Source organism: Nannobrachium achirus (genome assembly GCF_963921795.1).
Source record: "Nannobrachium achirus genome assembly, chromosome: 17".
NCBI classification, from domain to species: Eukaryota; Metazoa; Chordata; class Actinopteri; order Myctophiformes; family Myctophidae; genus Nannobrachium; species Nannobrachium achirus.
The window spans coordinates 36,283,402-36,306,737 of NC_137824.1; the positions used below are offsets into that span (position 1 = coordinate 36,283,402).

General features: G+C 43.8%; 2 protein-coding genes across 2 annotated transcripts; both read left to right on the forward strand.

Annotated features, from left to right (window-relative positions):
* Positions 1 to 1,676: 1,676 nt before the first annotated feature.
* Positions 1,677 to 2,712, forward strand: c1qtnf2 (C1q and TNF related 2; the record flags this gene model as incomplete). The annotated part of the gene is made up of 2 exons (XM_080746701.1): positions 1,677 to 1,926; positions 2,069 to 2,712. The coding sequence occupies 2 exons, from the start codon at positions 1,677 to 1,679 to the stop codon at positions 2,710 to 2,712; spliced, it is 894 nt and encodes a 297-aa protein (XP_080602827.1).
* Positions 2,713 to 5,422: 2,710 nt separating this feature from the next.
* On the forward strand, positions 5,423 to 22,856 carry ccnjl (cyclin J-like; the record flags this gene model as incomplete). Its single annotated transcript, XM_080745766.1, has 5 exons — positions 5,423 to 5,500; positions 8,581 to 8,791; positions 18,702 to 19,001; positions 21,105 to 21,264; positions 22,337 to 22,856. 5 exons carry the CDS (start codon positions 5,423 to 5,425, stop codon positions 22,854 to 22,856), a joined length of 1,269 nt encoding a protein of 422 aa, XP_080601892.1.
* Positions 22,857 to 23,336: the final 480 nt, after the last annotated feature.

Below are 23,336 nucleotides of genomic sequence, written 5' to 3' on the forward strand. Positions count from 1 at the left end.
ACTCTGTCCTCCAACAGCCCAGACAGATTAATATCCTGGCCATTCAGGACCCTTTTATATGCAGTGTTGAAAATAGTGTTTAACATCATCCAATCATCACTGTGTAAACACAAGAAATTATAACGTATTGAATGAGAAAATGTTACTTGTGCTTAAAAGAGAATTTGGCAGAACAAAGACGGGTACAGAAGATTAACAGATTACAAGGAGTTTGTCACTAGGCTGGATCCCGAGGCTATTTAGTGAACAAAATGCATGCACAGATGCCAATAGAGCCTAGAGCCATAGATGAGTATAAACAGTGCAAAGTGCATCTGTTTACATAGTAGATGTACAAGCTACAATTAACTTGAGCTCACACAAAATAAGTGCTAAATAAAAGTGTAGTTGCCAGCTTCTCCATTAAAATTAAAGGTGAGAATTGATAGCTTGTAACTTTTATTCGTTTACTTTAGGAGGGGGAGTACACATCATTTCATGGTTATCTCTCCACTTTTTGCCTGCTGTGTCTCATTAATGAAACCCACAAAGAAAACTGCTTTTTGTCTTTCTTATGTTTGCATGTCTTTAATGTTTAAAGTTCCAGCTGAATGCCGTGGATTGTTTTTTAATGCAAAGCACTGCCTCGCCCGACAGCTGGGGCGCTTTTATTGGTCTTGGCTCTGCATCTCAGAATTGATCAGACACACACATCTGGTATAACCCCCATAAAGCATTTTCACCCCAATCAGCTATTTGAGGCATAAAGAAAATAAACAACTGAATGTTTATTAATCCCTCTACTGACATTATGTTTGTTTATTAGTTTGGCCTATTTACCAATGCTCAATTTATTAAATCAGCAGGTTAACTTACAATGTAGCAGGAAGGATTCATCATGTTTGTCTTTTACACATCAATTATAACAAAAAACATCAATATGTGATTACAGCTTATGCTTTTCATCTCATAAGTGGCTGGTTAATAACCATTTTTCTCATACAGTGAGATTGGGAACGAATGATTGTGTGTGTCAGTTGTGCAATAGCCTACTGTTGCACTGGGTTGAGTGTAATGTAATTACCTCATTGTGAAAGCATTCCTTGGCAGCGTGTGTTCGCCTAAACAAGGGCGGATATAATGGATCGTGTGATTCAGCCCAATCCAGATTTCTACTTCTATTTATGCTTCACTACTCACGAGTGCTATGGTCTGAATATTGGAAAATCATGTAACTTTTTTGTGTGCTCCCATGTGGAAAAAGAAGCTGTGCCGTTGTGAAGAATGCCTGCAGGCTATAACTTCTCAGCTGGTGAGTACCTTGTTCGTTTCAAATCTCCAGAATGTTCTCTTTACAAGAACAAGCTGTCAAGCTGCATTCTAGGCCTACTACAATCTGATGCATAATATACATTAACTATAAAGTAATCTGTACAAAATGGAGTCATAGTGTGAAACTATAACCATGCTATTTAGATGACAACTCAGTCGGGCTGTTTATACTTTATCTACAAGGCATTCTTTTTTGTGTGATGTGTTTAGACAATATGTGTGTAGCCAACAGACTCAGTCACTCCCTGTATCATGAACATATATTCATACATATTTGGTATACAGATGTTTTGCCAGTCCAGAGATATTAGCAAAGGCTCATACGGGCACCCTTCATCTCCCCGTGTCTCCTATAAGGGTCCATCATGCTCCACACATGCCTGCTGTTCTGTTTGCTGTCCATCGCCTTCTCCCAGTCGATATACTCCCCTGTCTATAAGGGACGCAACATTACCATCCACTCATCCCAGCTTGTCTGCAGTCTGCCGGGGCCACAGGGGCCACCAGGAAACCCTGGAGTTCCAGGATCTCCCGGGACCGTTGGCCCCATGGGGGGCCCGGGGATGGACGGCCTGGATGGAAAGGATGGAGAGAAAGGAGTAAAAGGAGAACACGGTACTTATTTAACATTCGTAACTGGATTCTTGCTTTGGATAAACATGTTAAGGATGCTACTTCACGTCAAGGGCAGATGCATTGTTTTTGTTTGTTATGTAGTTGTTTTTACCGTAGCATACTGTTGTGTCTCTGTCCTCAGGTGAGTCGGGGAGGCCTGGGAACCAGGGCAAGCCAGGTGTTGAGGGACGTGAGGGGGTTATTGGCAGGGCTGGACCCAGGGGTCTAAAGGGGCTCCGTGGGGCCCCAGGGGTATCCGGAATTGGGGGCAAGAAGGGAGAGGCAGGCGACGGGGGTGAGCAAGGTGCTCGGGGAGGCTGTAACTGTGGAAACAGAGCCCGCTCAGCCTTCTCAGTGGCGATAACAAAGAGTTACCCCAAAGAACGTCTGCCCATTCGGTTCACCCGCATCCTGCTGAACGAGGGGAACCACTACAACTCCAGCACTGGGAAGTTTTTCTGTGAATTTCCTGGGGTGTATTACTTCACCTACGATGTCACACTGGCAAACAAGCACCTGGCCATTGGACTAGTCCACAACGGGCAGTACAAGATCAAGACGTTTGATGGTAACACAGGGAACCAGGACGTGTCGTCCGGTTCCACCATTCTCCGCCTGCAGCGTGGAGATCAAGTCTGGCTTCAGATCTTCTACTCAGAACAGAATGGGCTTTTCTTCGACCCGTTCTGGACAGACAGCACCTTCACTGGTTTTCTTATCTATGCCGATCAGGACTATCTCAATGAGGCAGATAGAAAAGAGAATACTGAAGCTACCAGTGAGTGACTTTAAGTTCAAAATTGAGCTTAGTTGGGCCTCCACAGTGAAGACTAGAAGTGACACTCACTCACCACCAGTGCCACCACAGAGGACCGGATGGGAATTGGAAAGAACTAAAGTTGGGGAGAAAGTGAGAAAAAAAAAGAAGGATTTTTTTTATAATAAATTAAACATAGCTTTCACTTCTTTTTTTAAATAAATATTAAATGTATACCGGTCTGGTAGTAGATACATTTTCAAACTGACATGTCCAGCATAACTGTGTATAACATGTTCTGACACCAGGTGGCAGTCAGCTATCATCTGTGTTGTATTGTGTTCTGGTCTCTGGAACTGAATGTACAAATAAAAGTGTAATATTGGTTTTGCTGAATAATGTTCTCCTGAGAATACAAAACTAAACGTTTTTACATATTTTGTTTATACACTGAGGAGTGTAAGTGATTGGCTATTTTTTTTGAGCTGCAATAGCAATGATTGCTATCAAGTGTTGGTTCAGTAACAGGGGTCTCCCTGTTTCCTGCTCTAAACAAAAAATACATTTTCAGATTAGGCTATCAATTTCACCTTCTCAGGAGAGACAACAAAATAAAGAAGTGAACATTTAAGTGATTAAACAAACTAACAACAAGATCAGATAAAATTGTAACTGGAACAGTATAAAATTGAAGCTGGTGATAAATGATCTTTGAGTAATAATAGTTTTAAACACTAATTACTAACTTGGTTAACTATTATCTCCAGTGGTGTAAAAAGTAACTAAGTAGGCTACATTTACTTAAGTAGGCTACTACTATTTTGATGTAGTCTATTTGTGTTTTACTTGAGTAGGGCAGGCCTATATCCAATACTTTTACTTCTATCTACTCCACTACATCTCAGATCCAAATATTGTAGGCCTACTTTTACTGCACTACATTTAATTGAAACGTGTAGTAACTACACGTTTCAATCTACAAAGTAACTAAACATCTACAAAATAAATAGTAACTACACTGTTACTAGTTACTTCGTAGATGTTTATTACAAAACATACATGAACCACTTCAGCCCTGTATACACATAAGAGCTTGTAGATCTTCAATTATATTTTTAGTTTTTTGTCGCATTCCTAAGATTTTTTTTTTTTATTATAGTAAACTCCAGGGCCATGCATTTGGGTCCCCATCCAGGGCCATGCATAATGGTGGTAAATTTACTATAAGCACATTTTTGTCTTGTGAATGCGACAAATACAAAAAAATATATATATTATTGAACTCAAGTCTCTATGTGTAAAAAAAAGTCATTTTAGGGGTGAAATACTCCTTTAAGACAAGTATTTCATGCTAATACCTTTGTAGGCCTACTTTTTCCTCATGTACAGTACATTTTGAATTCCTGACTTGTATTTCTATATTGCAGTAGTGATACTTAATACTAAGTAAAAAGTATCATTATCTCTGTAGGCGAGTGGGGTGTTTGTTTGTTATAAGAAGTAGGTTGGCACATAACTCTATTGGCACGCGTTAGGTCAGAGTATAGGACTACAATTATGGCCCTGCATGGGACTACAAATCCCAGCATCCAGGTCCGGATGGACTCTCACGCCGCAGCAGCTGGTGAGGCAGCGAGCGGAGGCCACTTTGTTGAAACGCTCAGCTCCACTGGAACACGGCTGAGTGTAAAAAGTGTGAACAGTTTGGGCGAAGAAGCAACGGAATAAAAATCCTGTTACCGGTGTCGCTTGGTGGGCTTTCTTTTGTCAGCCTGGCGGAGGATTACGGTGGGAATTGTACGATATAAAAGAAGACGAGTAACTTCCACCGAAGAGGAATTGTTCCCATTCAGGATGTCGGACTGAGACAAAGGGGTTCTGGGGTTATTCCCGTCGGACTGGTGAGTGGCACATGGAATAGACACGGCGTTTTAAAAAACGTATTCTTTGTCAGAAAATTGGACCGTCTCTGTTGTAAAAAACTTTTTTATTTTTCTCGAAAAATGGGTGTCTTGAAAAAAAATCTATCTCTTGAGCAACCGAACTTAACCAACAATTTACTTTCTGTCTGCTGGTTGAGGCACGAACATGAATGACAAAACGGTGTAGAAGTTTATTCGTGCTTTGCTACTAGTATATGAGACTAATAATGAGGCTTTTTTCGTTTTGTGGTTGTTGTTTTTTTTTTTCTTTCCCCAGGTTATTTCTTTGACTAGAATGAATTAACCAGCAGATCTTTGAAGTGGGGCATTTAACAACCCAGTTTAAAGTCCCCATGCGTGCATGGAAAATAAGTGTCTCCGGCACGCAAAGAGAATCTTCAAAAGTTTCTCCCAACATGTTTTGTTTGTTGTCGTTTTATCTTTTCGATTTAAGCCACAAAACAATATCTTGTATTAAAGAAAGATGTGTTCTCATTGGGCAATGTTTTCCTTCCTATATCATTCATTTACACGTCCATTCTATTCATTTACATTTTCACTGTGTCACTTCTCGTCATTATTTAATCACTCCTGCCAATGACGCGTTTGTCATCGGCTTATTTTCGCAATATTTACGCGGAAAATAATCATGTAAAGGAAAAAGAAATGTGTCCTCGTCACTGCAGTGTTTTCCTTCCTATAATTCACTTCCTTTCTATTCTCATTTTCACGGTCACTTCTCGTCATTATTTAATCACTGGTTGATTCATCACTTTGTGTCAGCAGGTGAAACTTGACGCTTTAAAGCTTCCTCTGGATGGGAAAAATGGAAAGGGAGTTGCAATGGTGGAAGGGACAGCTAGCGGCAGACATCCATCAGTCCCTCCGCATCAAGGTCAGCTTGTTTTAATGTTGCACATGTCATCATCATTATCTGTTGTCTTTAATCTCTGTGATGCCAAACCCGTTGATTATTATAACATCCTGACATTAAAGGCAGTGTAGCCCAAGTTATATATTTTTAAGATAAATCAAACTATAGAGAGTATCCATTTACCAGCTTCAATTTGATCGTTTTCCAGTTTCACTTCTGTGTCCTGTACGAGTTCTCTCTTCTGATTGGGTAAAAGTAGTAAACTGACCTGAGAATGCATTTTCTGTTTACTAGATCTGGAGAGAAAGGGAGGAGGAGACCCCTGTTATTGAACACTTTATAGCAGTGATTGCTATCAGAATATACAACTATTTAACACTTATTATTCCAGAAGAAAGCCACTCACGTAACTTAAATTTGATAACGGTTTGTCTCTTGACAGTCTCTTTCTAATTTGAGATGTACATTGTTGGAATGAAATAGCAAAGCAGTATATCAACTGTGGCCTACACAACAATTCACAATCTTTCAAATCCACCATCATCTCGGAAAGCTACCAAAAGTTGAGAAATGGTGTATTCAATTGTATTTATCTACTCTATTATATATCTATCATTGTGTAATTATAACTACACAAAAAACAAACAAAAAAAACATTAAAAAAGTGCATAACTAACAGGCCTCAGTTGGTCTTTCTGACCGGTATAGCAGCAAAGTCAGAATTAAAACATTACACGCTCATGGCGTCAATTCAAACATGATCTAATTTAGATTACACTAAGGGGTTAAGGCTTATTAATTGGTAAATGTCTTAATTAACCTCCAAGCTTGATCATATTTCTTCCCATGTGTCACTTGAATGGGGACATCTGTCACTTGACTGGTATGTACAAATTAGAAGCTGGATTCCGTACTTGCATGTGACTGTGAGATTGTGAGGGGGAAAGAATCAGGTTCGAGTTGAAGGTTCCAAGGAGAGCTGTTTGCACAGGAGAGCAGCTGTCTGTATCTCTGAGAATAGCAGAGCCTTATTATGAGTCATTCACTTACACACTATTTGATTTGGTTACTCATGTCTGCTCTGGTCTGACTCAGAATGAGGTGTCTGTCACTCAGATTACTCTGTGCCCAGGGCTGGAAATGATAATTAAAAGGGGAAAGAAAATACATAATATATATAAATACATGTCTTAGTGTATGTATTACGTGTGCTTAAATTACTTATTTTCTTTATAACCCATTTTCATGTACCGCCATAGTCTACCGTAAAGCACACACATGCAGGCATATACAAAATGGCTTTGGAAAAGGAGATGGTGCATTCCAACACACAATCGAGCCAGATTGGTTACTTTAAAGTTAGTTGCCAAGCTTTATTTAAGGCTCCCAGTTCATCTCCAGTCCCTCAGCATGGCTCTTCTGGCCTCCAACTGTCTCATCCAGTAATGGTGTTTGCTGCAGTAACACTGCCCTGATGTGGAGATAATAACAGCGGTACGTCGCATGTGGTGAATTATCAGACATGCAAATCAGGTGGAGGCAGCTGTGGAATCCTTAATTACGATTTCCCCCATCACAAAGCAACCTCTCCACCCCGTATCCCCCCAGCCCTCCGTCTCACGAGCAGTCCCCTGTAACCTTCAGTATCAGCAGCAGCCCTCCACCCCCCAGACAGACAGATGGACCAGGGAGGCATGGAGAGACTTGCAGGCAGTGGGGGTGGGCTGTCGCATGGTGATGGGGGGTATGTGGAAATGAGAGAGGTGGTGCTGCTGTTTATATATGGATTCCACTGGAAGTGTCAGTATTACAGTTACCATTGTTTTAGCTTCACTCACAACAAACAGTTAACCTGGCTATTTGTATTTCCAGTTTACACTCCATCTCAATGGTTAATATTGTCCTCCCAACAAAAGATGAAAAGAGATGGTCGCACTCAGAAAATCTCAGTTTACTTGGTTTAATAGTCCATATACTATTCCATACACAGCTAACCATTTTCGTCTGGACGGCCTTCATCAGTGTGTTCAGCCAGTTAAAATCCTTTAGGGGATATTTTTAGGCAGCATTTTTCTTTGTTTAGATGGGATAGCAGCTCAGGAAATGAAGGTCAAAGAGGGGAAAACACTTTACAGTTTAAGCATTTAGCAGACACTCTTAATCCAGAGCAAAAAGACATGCAACAGCTGGAATTGAACTGGCACGTTGCGATTATTGTGGCTGGCAATCTAGTTAGCTACCGGTGCCCCCAAACAACAATGACATACATGTTATAGATGTTTGTGTAACACAAGGACCCTAATCCAAATAACATATTTCCTTTTTATATTTTGCCTCATCGAGGGAGAGAGGAATGCATTTATACTAGTAAACAAAAACTGCTTTGATCTAAACACATTAATACTTTTAAAAAGCCTGTAATTAATATATGCTGGAAAAACCAGCTTAAAGTTTAAACTTGTGGTGAAAAGTGTTTACTGACTGTTTGTTGGGCAGCTTTATCTGGCTGACTTGGAAGAGACTGCAGCTTATTCAATGGCGATGCCCTCAAGTGTCTTCCTCTCCGCTTTGAAACACTGGCAGCTAATTGAACATGAATAGGAGATGTGCTTGGGGTGAAACCTAATCCTATCTGCTACTCAGCCCCCCCAACCCGTGCTCGGAGACCCCTGCATTGACCTAAATTAGCATCTCTCCTCTGAAACGGTACACAATGAAATGGGATTGAACCGTGGCTCAGCCTCAATCAAGAATGTTTATTGAAATATGTATGGAGTTATTCAGGATGTGACACAGTATCTGCTGTCCACAGGACAGGAGAGGTGCATGGCTGATTATTGTATTAGCATTATGTATGGCAGGGATGGCCACTGTTCATGAGGTGTTCAATTGAGTTGATCAAAAACAACCGTTCACGCTATCTGACAAAAACAATCACTCAGACTCGGTTGTTTGAATGTGAATGTAATGTATACATTGTATAGCCTTCTTTTCAACACCCTCAGTGTCTCACCCACTACTTCCTGACCCCCCCCCCCATCCCATCCATTACCCCCTCCACACACACCCCTTTCAAACCCTGTTACTTTCAACCCCCCCAGGAGCTGAAGTTACCAGCCTACCGAGCCCACTCGCCGCAGATCGGCATGCGCCGATACTTTGCGGACCTGCTGGCCATCCTGAGCAACCGCTACCACCTGTGTCCCACGGCTCGCCACCTGGCTGTCTACCTGCTGGACCTGTTCATGGATCACTATGATGTAGCCGTCAAACAGCTCTACGTCATCGCCCTTTCCTGTCTCCTCCTTGCCAGTAAGTCTGACAATGCTTTATAATGCTTAGTTCAGTGAGTCTTTTTTTAAGAAATCTCACTTTGATATGCATTAGGATAAGGAAAAGGAACCCCCATTTGATATGACTTTTATCTCTGGTACCCCAATCTACCTTAATCCTTTGTTAAAGGACAACTTTGTTTCTTCACCACAAGGGATCATGTTTTAGATGGGGGGGTGAACATTGACTCAACATACATAGTACTGTGTGTAGTAAATTAATTGTTTACCTTCCGCTTCCCATTCCCAAGATGCACCACATCTTTCATGGGCAGACGTGACTTATGTGGGCTAGTAGTGTTACTGTAAATAGTAATAAAGAAATCGACAGCTTATTGTGTCTAAAATACATAGCCACTTGTACGCATGCCCCCGCCCACTCATTAAAATTGCTAAAATGATAGAATGCGGTAAATAAAGAAAAAATAATAAGCACTCATCTTTTATTTATTTATTCTAAAACATGAACCCTTGTTGTAAAAAAAACTAAGTCTCCTTTAACTCTAAGAGTGTACAAATGGAACTAAATGTACCCATGAGGGCCCCTTTGGTTGCAAGGCCTGTAACAAGTTACAACTCGAGGACCAAGAACTAGTGGCCTAATTTATACTATGTCGCATGACAGTGTCGCTCCACCAAAAGTCCAAAACAGATTGTTCTTGACAGCAAGCAACACTGTTGTGCTATTAAGCCTATGTGTATGTTCAGTAACCAGTTTCTGTCATTTGCTTAGATTCTTTATTGGTCCATGTTTGGAAAATAATCTTGTCATACTACCTGCATTATCAGATAAATTAATAACAACAGACCCCTGCCCTGAAACAATACAGTAGAAGAAAGAGGATACTATTGTGTTTTCACTTTTTCAGGGACTCCACTAGGATGCTTTACAGTTTATTCAGCAGTACTCTGCTTGTGAACAAAAAATATATGCAAACTTGGTTGGTTCAGGGAAGGCACCCGGCCTATACAGCACCGGCCTGATTGGCTTACGCACACTAAGCACAGTGTTTTCGTCTCATCTCTTGCGCTGCATGTTCAAATCCTCATATTACTCTTGGCGTGTGAAATCCTGTCCCTCAAATTGAGCATTTATTTGGCTGATGCACAACAACGTGGAGCATCTTACTTGACATGCTGGCAATTTGTTTATATTGTTCACTGACAGGGATGACTACCAAACTATAAGTTAAACTGCTCTATAAGTGATAAATGGAACACAACCATCTCTTTGATTAAGCATACCCGTTTCATCAGAAACCTCCATTGCTGTAGTTGCCCCCTGTGTCTTTCTGCAGAACATGGACCCGAGAACACGTTTTTGAGATCATGACATGTATTGGAATTGTTGTTAGTGCCCAGTCTTAAGTCAGGGTTTAAACCACCATCTCCATTCTGCAGTGTTGATAGAGATTAGATACTGTATGGATGATCTCTGTCTGTTGAACATAGTTTGTTTGTTGGTGCAGCTATTGGTATGTGTTTGTGCTTAACCCGTCTGCCCTGAAAACAAGTGCTGTAAGCTAACGGATGTACTGCAATCCTGTGTTGTTTGCACAGAGGGAGCAAGGTGAACTGTTAGTTCTGCTCAAGACTGGGGTTTCCCAACCCCGCTGTCAGGATCTAGAGACTATTTCTTAGTCGGTAATGACAGTTTACCGTCTGCCTCAAGATGAAGGTTGGAAAAACAAGATCACCTTCTGTGGTACGTCTGTGACTGTGCCATTGTTTGGGGAGAAACCTGGTCTGTCTGTATGGGATTATGCCTGTGTCTGCAGATCTTTGTGCACGTGTCTTTGATCCCGATGTTGATAACATGTCTGAGGACGCTGCTCTTGTTGTTGTTGTTCGAGTCTCATGGTCGTCCCACTAACCGGTCCAACATGACACCTGGCAAGGTCAAGACGTCCTCCATTCTTATGTTGTTCTGTTTTGTGTTGTGGTTGAGACCGTGTGGCTCGGTTTAAAGGCCAGTGTGTCTCTTGATACCCACATACAAATCCTTCTGTGGCTCTTGAGTCTGGGTGCATTCTGCAGCTGTGGCTCTCCATACAGCCACAAGTCTAACCTTTTCTCAATGAATTGCTCTCTAAATAAAGAAGTAAATGCACATAGAAGTCTCTGGGATTTCGGGGTAGAGTTTAGCTTTGAATTCTTGGATCCTGCTGTCTCCAGGCTGATAACTGGGAGATGTTATCTCAGCTTGCAGTCACTGCTTTCTTAAACTCTCTGTTCTGTGTGGGAGTGTGTGGGCCATCCTGGTAGTGGCGAATACTGCTTCTCTACTTTCAGACATAACGTATTTATGGTTGGATCTGTGTACGTATATGGTTCCTCTAAATCTAGGCTGTGGTCTTATTTTCCTGCTCCTGCTGTTACTGGCTGTAGGTTGTGTGGTTATTAGTCTGTGTGTGTGTGTGTGCGTGCGTGCGTGCGTACACCCAGTGATTAACACACGTTGGGGCTTTCTATAGGCTACATTAATGCAGCCCATGGCATCATGGGTAATTAAACTAATGATGCCGTCAAAGTGGGAGTCTGGGATGGGGCCTGCTCACTTGGGACTGGGAACACATACACTCACACACTCTCTCTCGCACGCACGCACGCACACACACACACAGAGCATGCAAACCAGCCTCTGTTGGTTGGCTAAATTTGAATGAGACATGAAAGAGGTCCTATTTTTAAAGGCAATATCATGAGGTTCCTATCATGAGGTAGCTTTGACTATTCACTCATGGAGTGGTGAAAAATTTACCAGCCTATCCCCTCCACAGGATCCGTTAATTAACTAATTCAAGTCTTGATTGAATCTTTTGATTGTGGTGTTCAGTAGGCAAGAGAGTAGGGGGGCTTCTCTTCTTCTCCTGCAACTCTGTCTGACTCCTCCAGGACTCTGGGGAGTCTCTGCCTTGACAGATGAGGGCTTGAAAGGGTGTTTGATTCAAAGTTGTCCCCGGTTTTTTGATCTGTCCTGAGGTTTCTTGGAATCTGGCCTAGTTATTGAACTGCCTCCCTGGGTCCCGCTGCTTTTTTCTCCGAAGGCTGCTCTTTGACAGATGCATGCATTCTTGTCTTTTGTTTAAGTTCCTCACTCTGTTAATTAATCACCAACTCTTTCATGCCTCTCAACTGACACCACTTAATCCTGTTAGCTTATCTGTGTGTGTGTGTGTGTGTGTGTGTGTGTGTGTGTGTGTGTGTGTGTGTGTGTGTGTGTGTGTGTGTGTGTGTGTGTGTGTGTGTGTGTGTGTGTGTGTGTGTGTGTGTGTGTGTGTGTGTGTGTGTGTGTGTGCGCACATGGAAGTGTGTATTGTTTATTTGTTTCTGTGTTGGGGTGAACTCTCTTGTATAAAGGAGTTAAGGATATGGATCTGACTTTGCTGTGAGTCATTGACTCATTCGCAAATTAAAACTCTTTAGTTAAAGCCCTTTCTCAAAGGAACTGCTATCCTTGAAAATGGAATGTCATCTCAGCAGCTATTGTTCGTGTGTAAACAATATCATTTCATCAGAAATCCTCCTCCCCCTCCATCCCAGAACATTGAGTTTCCATTGTGCTGCTTACTGAGCCATGTAGTGACTACATCAGTCATCCTGGCAGATCACTGTCCCCAACGTCATAACTCCAAGCACATCAGCTATTTGTCACGGTTAGTGACATCATGGTTGTGTATGTGTGAGTGACTCACATTGTGACCTGTGGTCCCTCTGGCTGTAATCTGCTTATTTTCTCTACGAGTGAGTCTCATTACCATGTCTCTATGTCCATGGAGAAGTGGAGTCTTTTGAAAACGATGACGCAGTCATCCATGTTTACTTCCTGATTGGGTCATATCTATCAGTCACGATGTGCCCTTCCCTGAATCTTAACATCCCTATCACGTGACGTGTTTTGACAGAAGAAAACAAACATCATCAGCCCTGGTTTACCAGTGGTTAATTCAACCTGGATAACAAATTACAGGCCTTGCTGACTTTGTCTATGCTCTCTGTTGTGCAGTGAAATTACATTTTTTTTAATAACTAACCATAACCACAGAAACTATGCCTAAATCTAAACTCAAACCCTGAAAAGAGGGAATGTCCGCAACGCTTGCCAGTTGCCACCTATTTCCGCCTTGCTCCCGTAGCTCCCCCCTTCCCCCGCCTCCCTGTACGTCTTCCCCGTCTGTCATCATACATGATGACACATGATGACACCTTCACGATGCAAGTTGTTGTTGTTTACAATTTTTACAAAAGGAAATCATTGTGATTAACATTACTGTGTTTACATTGGAGGGCTAGGCTCTAATATTCGCTATATTTCTGTCTTTGAAACTACGACTTACTAGGCTAGTTACTGCAATTTTAATGTGGTGCATTTATCTTTTGGGGGGTTATAGGCTAGATATATTCGCTACTCAGTAGCTATATGTATATCTATCTTTGAAGAAAATAGAGAGATAGATATTGTCAATTTAAATAATGCATCATAGTCATAGACATGCGGTGGTTCTCAAACTTTTTATTTGCAAAGACCTTACGGCCAGGTCCATTTGGTTCATGCTTTTCACTCTGTAAAAGTTAAGGGGGGGTGGGGTGGGGGGGGTGGCAAGCGTCCGCACCACCCTCTCTCTGTAGGCCTATCTGGTCGAGTGTGGTGCTATTTCCCATACCAGTGCAGTCGTGATGCAACCCACCAGGATGCTCTCGATTGTGCTGTGATGGAGACGGTGCAGTGTCTTTTATTCTCGTTTTTTAGGTGAAGGTGGACAGGAGAGAGAGGTGGAGAGAGAGACAGGGAGTGAGACACACGCAGCAAAGGCTGTCTGGAAAGGGACTCAAATCTGGCCTAAGCCTGAGTGCTAGCGGTTACGGGCCTGCAAAGCCCTTTTCACCATGTACGTGCTGTTTGTTTCCCATTATGAGGTCCTCAGGGTCGCTGACCCTTTTCACTGCAACAGTGTTGATGTGCAAGCTCTCTCCTCCGCTTCCTGTAGTCCACGCTTCTTGATGATGTTGACGCTGAGAGCCAAGTTTTTGTCCTGACGTCAAAGTGTCAGTGATCTGTCATCAGCTGAAAATATATGCGTGCGGACATGGCCTTAATGTACAGATGCGTGATTGGCGTTTGTGGCGAGCCTGTGAGTTTCAGAGGGCTGCTGAGTTTCTGTCACTTATGGATATCCTTTCTATTTAGTCTGTCTTTATGTGCATGTATTGCATGTATGTCTATGTACCCTAACCCTAACCCACAATGTCTGAGACAGACGTGGCCAGTGGAACTGATAAGGTGAAAAAGGTTTGGAGTCAGTCAATCACACGTGCTGCTCAGTCATATTGACTACAAACTGCATGCATGCACGCGAGCGCGCCGCACACACACACAGGCCTGGAGGCCCTGGGGGGTGGGGAGGACCTGTGTGTTGAGGGGCACCTGCCATATGCTCTCCAAGTCAGGCCTCAAACAAAAGCTCTTCTACGCATGCAGGCCAGCCAGCCAGCCTGCCTGCCCTTCCCTGAGTGGGGGAGGGGAGAAAAGATCAGGGGTGGTGTGTGTGTGCGCGTGTGTGGTTTAAAAAGAGACTTCGTTGCCTGCAAGCCATGATTGCTAAATGAGCACGGTCCCGGCTACACCCTCATCATAAGTCCATCATAGTGTTTGACTGCCTGCTGAGAATGTTTTCACATGACGATCAGTCTGTCAGAGGAACGGAACCTTAACATGCTGTGGTGCGGCCGTGTTCAGCTCGCAGCAATGGGGTGTACCGGAGAGAGCCGTTTCCCCCTCTGCTGCGTTGCTACCTCTGTTTCCTCTGCGTCCCTCTCACCTTGTCACGACCAGGCAGGCTCAACCAGTCTTGAATGAGAGAGGGGAAGGGGTGGGAGGCAGTAAAAATCAGCCTGTATCCCTGGGGGGTCGGGGGGTGTGGCGGGGGTGCGGGGTGCTTCAAAGGCAGGTCCGTTGCTGATGTTAAACAGGGTAGAAGGGATGGGGTGGGGAGCAAGGCAGACATGTTTTAAAGTGAACCGCTCACCAGGATGTCCTGATATGTAGATTAAGGAGGAACCCACCCCCACTCCTCTCTGAATTATCTGGGGGCCCCCATAATTAACAGAATTAGATGGTGGAATAACCGCATTATCTCTCTTTGTTTCAAAGGAGGTCTGATAATGTTATCGTCACAAACCAACGAACCATGTTTTCTTAGTAAATAATGCAGAATGTATTTACCATCTTTGGTTTATTATTTTTTTCTTCGTTTGACATTTGAAGGAGCTAGCTGAGCCTGGGGGGGGCGGGTCATTTCTCATCTCTTGTAACCCACAATATAGTCTTCATCCTGAGGCCCTGGAGGCCTAGAAGACCCAGAATTATAAGATTCTTCCTGGTCACCCAAGCGTTAGCGGCGAGGGTCAAAGATCATTCCAGGCCTACATTGTGTGGGTCACTCGGGCCAGAGGCGGCAACACGGAGGAGACCCTGTCCTCGAGCTGTGACTGATTTCACACTCGCAGTGAAAGATAGGAGTGAGCAAATTAAAGGATTTTAAAAGCGCAATCGACATTCCTCCGCTGCTGCGAGGAGGGAAACAGGGGACTGTGTTCAGTCCCCTGGGTTTAGCATTGGCCAGTACTTTGCCTTTGGATCATCAAAACCTTCTAGTTTAATGTCCCGTGTTTGTCTTGTGGTTCCCTGAAGTTTCTAAAGGAGAGATGTGCAATTTTGCCGTCAAGGGATACGGACTAGAATTACAGGATGTCGGCAAAATGGAGACAAACAGAAACAGTGGTCTCTCTCTGTGAGAACACTGCTCTCAGGTTTCCTAACGGCCCCCTATACGTATAACCCCCACCCAGCCCAGCAGCACACCTGGGCGGAGGCTCTACATCCTGGCCTTACCTCTTCCTCACCCCTGACCTTTAACCCTTGCCTGAGTGCTAATGTGACCCCTCTCGTCATCGCCAAACACCGATCACTTCCACCGATCACTTCCACTAAGGTGGCTGCATCTTTGTGGACCACCTGATTTCAATCGACCCATCGGATGGGTGCAGAACTGCAGCTAGGCATGGCGCTCGGCCCGTAGCCCGCAGCGCTTCCTCTCTCTTTGATTGATTAATCAGACAATAATGTAGAACGGCACAAGTACAGTCAAAACAAACAAATGCCCCACTTACTCTCTCAAATTCAAGGTGGCTTTATTGGCATGGGAAACATATAAATTGAATTGAATTGAATTGAAACGTATGTTTACGTTGCCAAAGCAGGAGTCAAATAAAACGAACAAAAACAAATTTAGCGCTATTACAATAGGAAATAAACAGAGCTGTGTAAGAACTCTCTCTCTCTCTCTCTCTCTCAACTACTGACTCCTGATAGGATCGTTTAGCAACCTGCATTCCAGGTAGACTGAACTCACCAGAGAGGAATGCACTGTTTTCTCACTCAGGCAAAGCAGCTCACCGAGTCACATCGGGAACATTTTTGAATTAAAGTGGCCGTGGAATCACTGAATCATGCCTCTCCAATGGTAAACCTCCAGAAGAGTCCCCACAGCAGTAAACCTACAGAGGAGTCACGGAACACAATGAGTAGATTGACTCTCTGCTAGATCAAAGACTGTAAAAAAGGGGGCTGTGTGGAGATTGGGGGGTATTGATGGTTGTTTATGGCTGTGTCTGTGTGGACACAGAGCAGACAGAAGCACATGGCCTGGAGGATACGAGGGTGACAGAATGGGGCATGTGTAGACTGAGCTGGGGGCCCGCCCCGATGGGGGCCACTTCACAGTACTTCCTGTTCTAGTGTGCAGACGCCATTATAGCCTGTGTGCTAATTACCCCTCTGCAGGTCCCTCCACTCTCTCTCTCTCTCTCGCTCTCTCGCTCTCTCTTACACACACACACACACACACACACACACACACACACACACACACACACACACACACACACACACAGCTTTATGGGAGGCAGAACATTTTTGCACTCCCTATGAAGCCTCACAAAGATGTACATATTACTGCAAGACCTCTCTTAATAGCTACAATACAGACGTTTCGGACACCTAGGCTTTGATAGCCTGACAGCGTGTCACTGGTTCGAGTCCAGTTCCCGACAACCTTTGATGCGTGTCTCTCTCTCTCTCTCTCTCTCTCTCTCTCCCCCTCTCCCTCTTTCCTGTCTTCACTTAAAAGTGCAACATTTTACCCATTTGAATGGTTGGTATGTTAATATAATACAACTAAAACATTTGCAGTGGTTGGAAGTGTTCTCCATACTTTTCCATTGATCAATTTTGACCCTGGTGTTAGGTTGAACACCTACTGGTTGACAATGTCAGTCAAATTATTTGAAGGCCCTTTGTGCCTCTTTATTGTAGTTTGGACTTTGTTGTAATTACCGCTCCCCGTCGTGCAACACATAACATTTACGGATTGTTGCTTTAAACCCGAAAATTATAATAGCCAGACAAACCTCTCAGGCTACAAAGTTTGCACAGTTATGAAGGGTTTAGATTTGAAGAGGCTAGAAGAGGCTGTTTCACATTTTTTACCAATTGAGTGCTCTTTTAAATCCTAGCAGGGCGTAACGCTTGGCAAAGCGTTTCCATAACAACATGATTGTAGCTGATGTGATGGGTCTAGTAATTCTGCAGTGCATTTCTTGTTTGTGTTTGTGCTCGTACAGGAGCACAAATCACTTGCTCATTTATATGTATGGAGTGGGAGTTGGAAGAGGCCGTCTGCATGAACCCATCTGTGCTCCTCCTAATATGTTTATCTAGCAGTTCTTTGAGAGCATTATTTCCTGTTTGCTTTTTTAGTTATTTTTCAATTATACTCGAGTTTCCCCATAGACTTTTTGCAAAAGGCGACAGAAACATGAGCTTGCCGAAAGCTTATATATCGGTTTCGCATGGAGGCTGTCACGTGTGCTTGTCTTTTCCCGCTGAAAGTTGTTTGTAGTCGAAAGGAGCAGTTTTACAGGGTGTTTTGGGGGAACATGTGCACATGTAATCTGACTCCTCTTAAAAGTGTGAGTAAAGAGGCCTGTGGACCTGTGGATTAAAGGCACAGTCGCTTCTGTTCATTGGTCACATGGAGCCATGAGGCCTCAGGGCTGTTGCTATGGAAGGGAGAATGTGTTGGGATGAGGAGGGGAATGGAGGTAATGATATGGAGTCTCTCACTGAGTGGGGGGGGGGGGGGGGGGCGCTCAGGTTGATGAGCTTTTTTGTCTTTAACGTGATAAGCTGGTCTAAGTCAATATGGTGAAGCATTGGTCTTATACTCTAGCTTCATGCTGAGTAATCAGTCTGCGTAATTACTAATGCAGTAGGTAATACTAAGTCTGATGGAGAACCGTCACCTGGATGTGGACTGCAGTGCTGCTCATCGACACATTGAATTGGCAGTATAAATAAGGAGGACTGAAGGATTTGGAATACATACTGTATCTGATTGGGTGTTTTCAGACAGTAAAACATTGGATAGTGGATACTATGAACATATAAACTGATGTTTAAAGGGAGGCTGCCCATTAGTCCAAAGGCCCAATAGTCCGACTAATATTAGATTAGTGTAAGGTTAGGCTGAGGCATTGTTTTCTTGTGAGGTTAGAGTTGGACTTAAACAATTTCCCAAAGAAGCTTATTTGGGAGTTTCATGTTTTTCTTTAATTTTCAATTAACAATTGTTCAGCAGCACAAATAAGTCAAATTTGGATAGGATGGGGGCGCTGTCAGGTGTATACAGTTCATATGAGATGACATTACAGTACAGTACAGTTGTGTCAAATGGGAAAGCAACCCCGTCAAGCATCAGGATGTAAGTATAGCATGCATTGTGGTTGAATATCTGTTACTAACCTGTGCATTGCTTTGTGTTTCTGTCCAGGTAAATTTGAGGAGAAGGAAGATCGGGTGCCTAAACTGGAGCAGCTCAACTCCCTGGGGTTTATGTGTACCTTGAACCTGGTCCTCAACAAGAGGGAACTGATCAAGATGGAACTGCTGCTGCTGGAGACGTTTGGCTGGAACCTGTGCATGCCCACGCCGGCCCACTTCATTGACTACTACCTCCACGCCTCCGTGCAAGAGGGTGACCTTTACAATGGCTGGCCTATCTCCACCCTCTCCAAGACCAAGGCTTTCATGGACAAATACACACACTACTTCCTTGAGGTTTCTTTGCAAGGTGGGTGAAGAGAACTAATACGAAGGGTGTGTTGAGCTCAGAATCTTGGGATGTTTGGGAAGCTTGAGAGTTGAGACCATTCAATTTGCTTGGAATGCTGGCAGTTTACTCATTGCGACCGTCAGGTTGCAGTTAGTATGAAAACATCCAGCTCATGTCCGTGAGTGAGTCATGTCCATGAGTGAGTGAGTCACGCTGATGCACAACATTTCGTTACCTACCTTCGGTTCCACCCTCCCTCCCATTCCATCCATGAAGGCAGGTCACAAAAAGTTGTAAGTAACACATTTGGTGCAACACTCACTCACATGAGTCTGTGCCGCGTCGCTGATTGGCTCACTCACTCACATAGGTCTGTGCCGCGTCGCTGATTGGCTGTCTTTCACAGACCAAACCAAACAGTGTCTGTGTGTGGTGGGGGGGACCTAACGGTCGCTTCTCGTCCTCACGGTGTGTTACTTGTATATTTAATTTTGGCATAATTTATGAATGTGTGCGAATTTGTGTGTACCGGCAATATCACGTCACCATAACTAGTGTGTCATGACACTCCTTACACAAGATATGCTAGATCTATGAACAAACTTGTTTTTTAAACAAAATGCTTCATAAAAAATAATGTTGGTATTTTAGAGATTCGCTGGGGAAAAAAGCGATTTGCATTCTGGTGGAGAGAGAAAGCTGTGTTTGTGACGCGACCGAGTATTTCCCCGGTGAATCTGTGCGCAAAGGTGGGGGCCGATGGGCAAGGAGGGTTGCGAGCTTATGAGAAACAACTAAAATAAGACCTTAAAACCTGGCGAAAACAGTTGCGTGCATTAGCGGAAGATGACGATAAAGGAAATCATTTAATGGAAAACATTAAATTAACTTCTGAAAAGCCTACCCGGCCTTAAAACATGGCAAAAACAGTTGTGTGCATTAGCGCAAGATTAGATGAGGATAAAGGAAATCATTAAATGGAAAACATTAAATTAACTTCTGAAAAGGCTTCTAAGCCTACACTAATAGCCTACTAAAAACTAGTGAACCGCGATCTTGCCACACGTGAATAATTGTGGTTGTAAACAATAACACAGACAATATAAATCCTTAGTCTAGTTGTGGGAAGAAAAGGATATCATCATGGCCCCAAATAACGTTTAAATATCTTGCAATTGGCGACGAGTCTCTTACTAAATCGGCAAGATTACATTACATAACATGATACATAAAAGCTAAGCTATCACCTCTCCATCATCAGCAATAGTCAGTGGTGCGTGTCCCCCACACTCCCAAGCCCCCACCGTTGCGCACAGATTCACCGGGAAATACTCGGTCGCGTTTGTGACAGTTGACATTGGGTCAAGAATATGGTCAGTAGAGCATTGGATATAGTCACATAGTCAGATAACTGTGCTTACAAGGTTTAGAGGCATTGTATGTATGTATTGTTGTATAGCAAGAGAATGTGTCTTGTTGGTTGAGAGAGCAGAGGTTATAGCGAGAGAGCATCTGTGACAAGGCTAAGAGATGTTGAAGTTTCTGCCGACTGACACAATGGACAGATTGTGTACTATCTCCATTTATTAACCAGGTTCCTAAACAATCGTTTTGGCTGGAAGCATTGGAAATGTATTTCCAATGTCCAGTGGTGGACAGTAACTGAGCAAATGTACTTGTAATGAGTACTGACAGTACTTTTTTATACTTATTACAAGCAAGGACATCTGTGAAAGTGCATGCAGTGCAGGTGGTTTCAGAGTTATTTCTCTGAAACAACATTTACAAGGTCCTATAAATTAATTGTGAAAGAATTACAGTAATTCATTGATGTGAAAAATAAGAATTGCATGTATGTACTCTTGAATACTTAAATACATTTAACTCCCAACTTGAAATATACGGTATAGAAGGTTATTGTTGAAAATTATGAATGTAATTTCTTAAATTAGATGTCTCATTCTCCCCATTTTGCACCACAAGTCAATCTCAGCAAACGTGGATGCTGTTTCTAGGCAGTTTGTCAACTTTCTTTTTGCTTTCTTTCCAGCAAAAAAAGAGCTGTCACTAGAGTGTTTTGTTTTTTAAATAATCCATACTTGTCTTTTCTGTCTGCTCCAGATCATGCCTTCCTGACATTCCGTCCGTCTCAGGTGGCTGCTGCATGCGTAGCAGCATCTCGTATTTGCCTCCAGATCACTCCGAGCTGGACCACCACTCTGCACCTCCTGACGGGATACACCTGGGACCACCTCAGCCAGTGCATTGAACTCATGCTGCTGTAAGAGAAACACACACATTACACCACAACCCCCCTGCCCCACACACATACACACCCACACACACACACGCACGCACACACACGCACGCACACACACACACACACACACACACACACACACACACACACACACACACACACACAAAATAGCAGATCTATAAGCTCACAACAATTTGCATTGCGATCAGTGTTGCATTGGTGATTCAGTGTTTGGGGGGACACGGTTTAAAAACCTGTTTCTCGATTATCCTGTTATTATAATTCGGATATTGGTTCTAAGTATCTGTTTCGATATATTTTCGGTTATTTGCCCAACACTAAGTGAAAACTACTGTTTAGTCCCTTATACTGCATGGATGCTCCAGAATACTGTTATGAAGGTTTTAAACTAGATTTTGTAAATGGGATCATGAATTTAATTAATATTGAGAAACCGAAAAAGAAAGGTTTTTGTTGGACTGTATTAGGTGAGATAGAGATGGTTTCCAGGCGTTCCAGGCGTTACTTGCATTTGCTTTAAATTGTTAAGATCTCTTGTTGAGGTTTGTTGCTAAGACGACCAGCTACGTGCATTGAGGGGGGGGGGGGGGTCCTTAAGTACCATTAGAGGAAACCATGCAGTGAAAAAATGCTGTAACTGCTTTCACAATCAGGATGTTTGCATGCTTTCTGCACATGTTAATTTGCGTCACACTGTCATTACTACAGGACAGTAATTTTTCTGCTCACCATCTAACACTCAGCAAATACACATTAAAAGAATTAGCAGGGCTATAAACTGCTGACTACCATAGCCTATACATCTTTAAGCCAGGGAACCAGGTTACTGGCAGCGTGCACTGTCAGAATCCTTTCGTGGTTTGCGCTAAATGCTGCTCCTTGCATGTCTAGAAGTTCTGTAAGAATTACATGGAATTGTAAATGTAAACAAATATCTTCGGCAAGTTACCGCGTTCAGGCCACATACAAACAGAAATTCAAGTGGAAATGTTTAGGATTGGCGGAAAATCTCTGCATGTGAACATGAAATGTGCTGTATTAGTACTAAATGGACTCCTCCTCCCATCCACAGCGCTCATGACAACGATGTTAAGGAGGCCAACAAACCCAAGTCCAGCACTCTGACCCGGCCTTCCGCTCAGCAACTCCTGACCCCTCACCTCTCCCCGGCCGATCTCCAGCGAGACCTCCAGAGATCCGCCTCCTCGTCGACCACCTCCACCCCCCAGCAGCTGCTCTTCCAGCCGGACACCTTCCCACATCTCTCCCAGCATTCCCCCTCCCTGTCCCATTTCCACGCGCTGGCCGAATCCCAGGCTCTGGGGCCCATGGTGAGCATGCCTCAGGACTTCCTCCAGAACCACAGGATGGGTCTGCTGAACAGCGCCTCCATGGCTCCCGCGGGGGTGATGCCCTCCTATCCGAGCCTGACCTCTGGCCTCCAGCCCGGTGCCGGAGCCCTGCCACTGCAGGGTCCCATCTCTGTGCAGATGGCCCTCGCCGCGGAGCCCCGCCACTGTCTGACCATGGCGTACAGCGGGGCCTACCTGGGGGGCCACCACGGCTTCACGGCGGGGTGCTTTGACAGGTGACGCCAGGGGGGGGAGAGAGAGAGCAAACCTCAGCGGGAGCGCGCTGCCTTGTTTCCATCCCAGTTTCCTCCTCCTCCTCAGCCTCACTGGCTCTCAGACTTTCTCTCTCTCTCCGTCGGCTCGCTGCCTCCGCCCGCGGTGCCCAGCCATGCTTCTCTCTCACATAGACACCTCAAACGCAAGCAGAGGTCCAAGGGCAACGTGGACCCAGTCGAAGTCATCACGCTCACGTGACAAAGAATCTACTGACGGAACTGAGTTTCTCCTGCGGACAAAAAATAAAGGTCTATGTATAAGAACGTTTTCAGATAGAACCACAGAGAGACGTTACACAGGCATTAATGCGTCGTGCTTTAACTGGGTTCTGTGTCCGGCATACAATACCGCTATCACTGTGATCGTAGAGCACACATAGGAACCTTCCAGCCTCTGTGATCAAGATGTCTCTTACTGAAATCCTAAACGTAACACAAGAGACGA